Source organism: Symphalangus syndactylus, chromosome 12 (genome assembly GCF_028878055.3).
Source record: "Symphalangus syndactylus isolate Jambi chromosome 12, NHGRI_mSymSyn1-v2.1_pri, whole genome shotgun sequence".
NCBI classification, from domain to species: domain Eukaryota; kingdom Metazoa; phylum Chordata; class Mammalia; order Primates; family Hylobatidae; genus Symphalangus; species Symphalangus syndactylus.
In genome coordinates this window covers 65,353,805-65,357,009 of record NC_072441.2, presented here as the reverse complement: position 1 = coordinate 65,357,009, position 3,205 = coordinate 65,353,805, and the positions used below count along the sequence as shown (strand labels likewise).

Sequence of the window (3,205 nt, the reverse complement as noted above, 5' to 3'; positions counted from 1 at the left end):
GGTAAAAGAAGAAATCACAAGGGCAATTAGAAAATATTTTGAATTGGGTAAAAATAAAACACTATATAGCAAAATCTGTGAGAAGCAGTTAAGTATCCAAGGAAATTAAGAGTATCAAATGCTTATAGCAGAAAAGAATAAAGATCTCAAATCAGTGATCTATGCTTCCATTTCGTGAGACTAGAAAAAGAAAAGCGAAGTAAACCCAAACTAAGCAATGGGAAGCAAAAATAAGATGAGCAAAATAATCCGAGAAGACCCCCTCACCAGCCTGGGCAACACAGCAAGACTCCAACTCTACAAAAAAATTTAAAAAATTAGCCAGGCATGGTGGCATGTGCCTGTGGTCCCAGCTACTCAGTAGGCTGAGGCAGGAAGATCAGTTGAGCCAGGAGGGTTGAGGCTGCAGTGAGCCATGATCCTGCCATTGCACTCCAGCCTAGGTGACAGAGTGAGACCCTATCTCAAAAAAAAAAAAAAAGAGAAGAAATAAGCCCTCGACAATAGGGAAATCAATTACTCTAAAGCCAATTATTTGAGAAGATAATATTGAAAAACTTCTAGTCAGACTGAATAGAAGAAAAAGAAAGAAGACACACTTAACCAATATCAGGAATGAAAGAGGAAGCATCAGTACAGATGGTACAAGTTTATGTCAATAAATTCAATAACTTGGATGGAAGGGAAAATTATTTTGAAAGGAAGACTGATGTTCACTCAAGAAGAAATAACCTGAATATTCATTATAATTATTAAGGAATTAGAATTTCTGATTACAAACCTTTCCACAAAGAAAACTCCCAGCCAGATGGCTTCACCAGTGAATTCTATCAATCACTGAAGAAAGTAATAGTACAAACTCACATAAACTCTTCCAGAAAATAGGATTAAATACTTTGCAACTCCTACTATGAAGTCGGCATTATCCTGTTTCCAAAACAAAGACAAAGATATTATAAGAAAAAAACTGTAACCAATATCCCGCATAAACAGAGATGAAAAATATCCTTAACAAAATATAAGCAAATCAAATTTAGCAATATAATAAGAAAATAATAAGGAAAATGCATCATGCTCAAATGGGGTTAATCCCAAGAATTATGCAAAATTTGTTTAACATTCGACTTATTTATTATATTACTCAACCAGAAAAAGAAAACAATATGATCATGTCAATAAATATAGAAAAGCATTTGACAAAATTCAACACACATTTATAATAAAATGTCTCAGCAAACTAGGAATAGAAGGGAATTTCTTCAATCTAATAAAGAATGCTTATGAAAAACCTTCACTTAATAACATAGTTAATGGTGAAGACTGAATGTTTTCCCCTAAAATTAGAAACAAGAGCAACATTGTCTGTTCTTGCCACTTCTATTCAATATTGGAATAATGGCCAGGTACCACGGCTCATGCCTGTAATCCCAGCATTTTGGGAGGCTGAAGTGGGAGGATCACTTGAATCCAGAAGTTCAAGACCAGTCTGGGCAACATGACGAGGCCCTGTCTCTACAAAAACAAACAAACAAACAAACAAACAAACAAACAAACCCAATATTGTACTAGAGGTCCCAATCATTGAAATAAGGGAAGAAAAGTAACTAAAAGGCTGCCAAATTGGAAAGGAAGAAGTAAAATTATCATTATTCAGAGACAACATGATTATCTATGTAGAAAATCCAAAAGAAACTTTTAAGAAGCTACTGGTACCAAGAAGGATGTTTAGAAACATCACAGGATAAAACGCCAATATACACATATCAATTGTATGTTTATACACTGTACTAGCAACAAACAACTATAAATAGAAATTTGAAACACAGTACCATTCATTGTATCATCAAAAACATGAAATACTTAGGGATAAGTTTTACAAAATATTTGCAAGACCTAAACTTGAGCACTTAAAACTATAAAATATTGTTTAGAAATTTTTAAGAAAACATACATAAATGCAGACATTTTCCATGTTCATAGATCAGAAGACTGAATTTTTAAAGAAAATTTTTGTGGTTTTATTGTATCATAAGGCATTGAAACATCTAAACAAATCAATGTCTGGGCGGTGAGGCAGCTGCTTTCTCCTTCACTTCTTTGGGTTACTAAAGCAACCTGTCAGTAGATTTAAAAAAACAAACAAACAGAAAAAACAAAAACAAACGACAACCTTTTGCATTACTTAAGTCTTTCCAAGGCACGCGCTGGTACAACACAAACTTCTCCTGTCAGATGTAACTAGTCTAGCGTCCAAACATCATGCACAACACTTCGGTGGCAGCAGCGCACTGCGACCACTCCCGCCGCGGCCCTGCTTATTTGTGCATGATATTTGGAGCATCTGGAGGAGTAGGAGGAGTATTGGGAAGAGAAGGGGGGAGGAAACAGCGTTAGTGCCTGGCTGAGAGGAGGTCAGCCGAAGTTCTGCAGGGCAAACCTGAACATGTCATTGGTGCAAAAGCCATCGTTGATATTCTTTAATAGGAACATCTGGTGGAACCCCATGATGGGATCTTCATCCGCCTTAAGCTGGCCCACAACCATGCCGATAATGCAGCTATCTGGCGTGGGCTGATGGTCCTGTGCCGTGAGGCTGTTCTGGATTTTCTGGAACGGAAGGCTAGACAACTTCTCCACAATGGCAGCTTTCCCCTGGAACTGTTGTACTTCCCACGTAAGGCATGAGGCATCAATGTAAATTGCGCCTAATTGCGTTCTATCATTATCAAATAACTGGTACTAATGTTGATTGAAGCTGGATCCAATCGGCTCCCAAACTGGCTTGTCTCCCATTCTTGAGCATCACCTGGCCTCACGGAGACCTGAGGGGCTGGCACGACGGTGGCAGCAATGGCGGAAACCCAGAGCGGTTCTGAATATTAAGATACCAGTTTTCAGGCCGGGTACGGTGGCTCACACCTGTAATCCCAGCACTTTGGGAGGCCGAGGGGGGTGGATCACCTGAGGTCAGGAGTTCAACACCAGCCTGACCAACATGATGAAACCCCGTCTCTACTAAAAATACAAAAAACTTGCCAGGCTTGGTGGCGGGCGCCTGTAATCCCAGCTACATGGGAGGCTGAGGCATGAGAATCACTTGAACCCAGGAGATGGAGGTTGTAGTAAGCCAAGATCACACCATTGCACTCCAGCCTGGGCGACAAGAGCAAAAACTCCGTGTCAAAAAAAAAAAAAAAAAAAAAAA

At 39.0% G+C, this 3,205-nt stretch overlaps 1 protein-coding gene across 1 annotated transcript; it reads right to left on the bottom strand.

Annotated features, from left to right (window-relative positions):
* Positions 1-2,006: 2,006 nt before the first annotated feature.
* LOC134734656 (nuclear transport factor 2) lies at positions 2,007-2,793 on the bottom strand. The gene is given in 1 exon segment (XM_063628030.1): positions 2,007-2,793. A coding segment is annotated over 1 exon segment (381 nt). The 3' UTR covers positions 2,007-2,412.
* Positions 2,794-3,205: the final 412 nt, after the last annotated feature.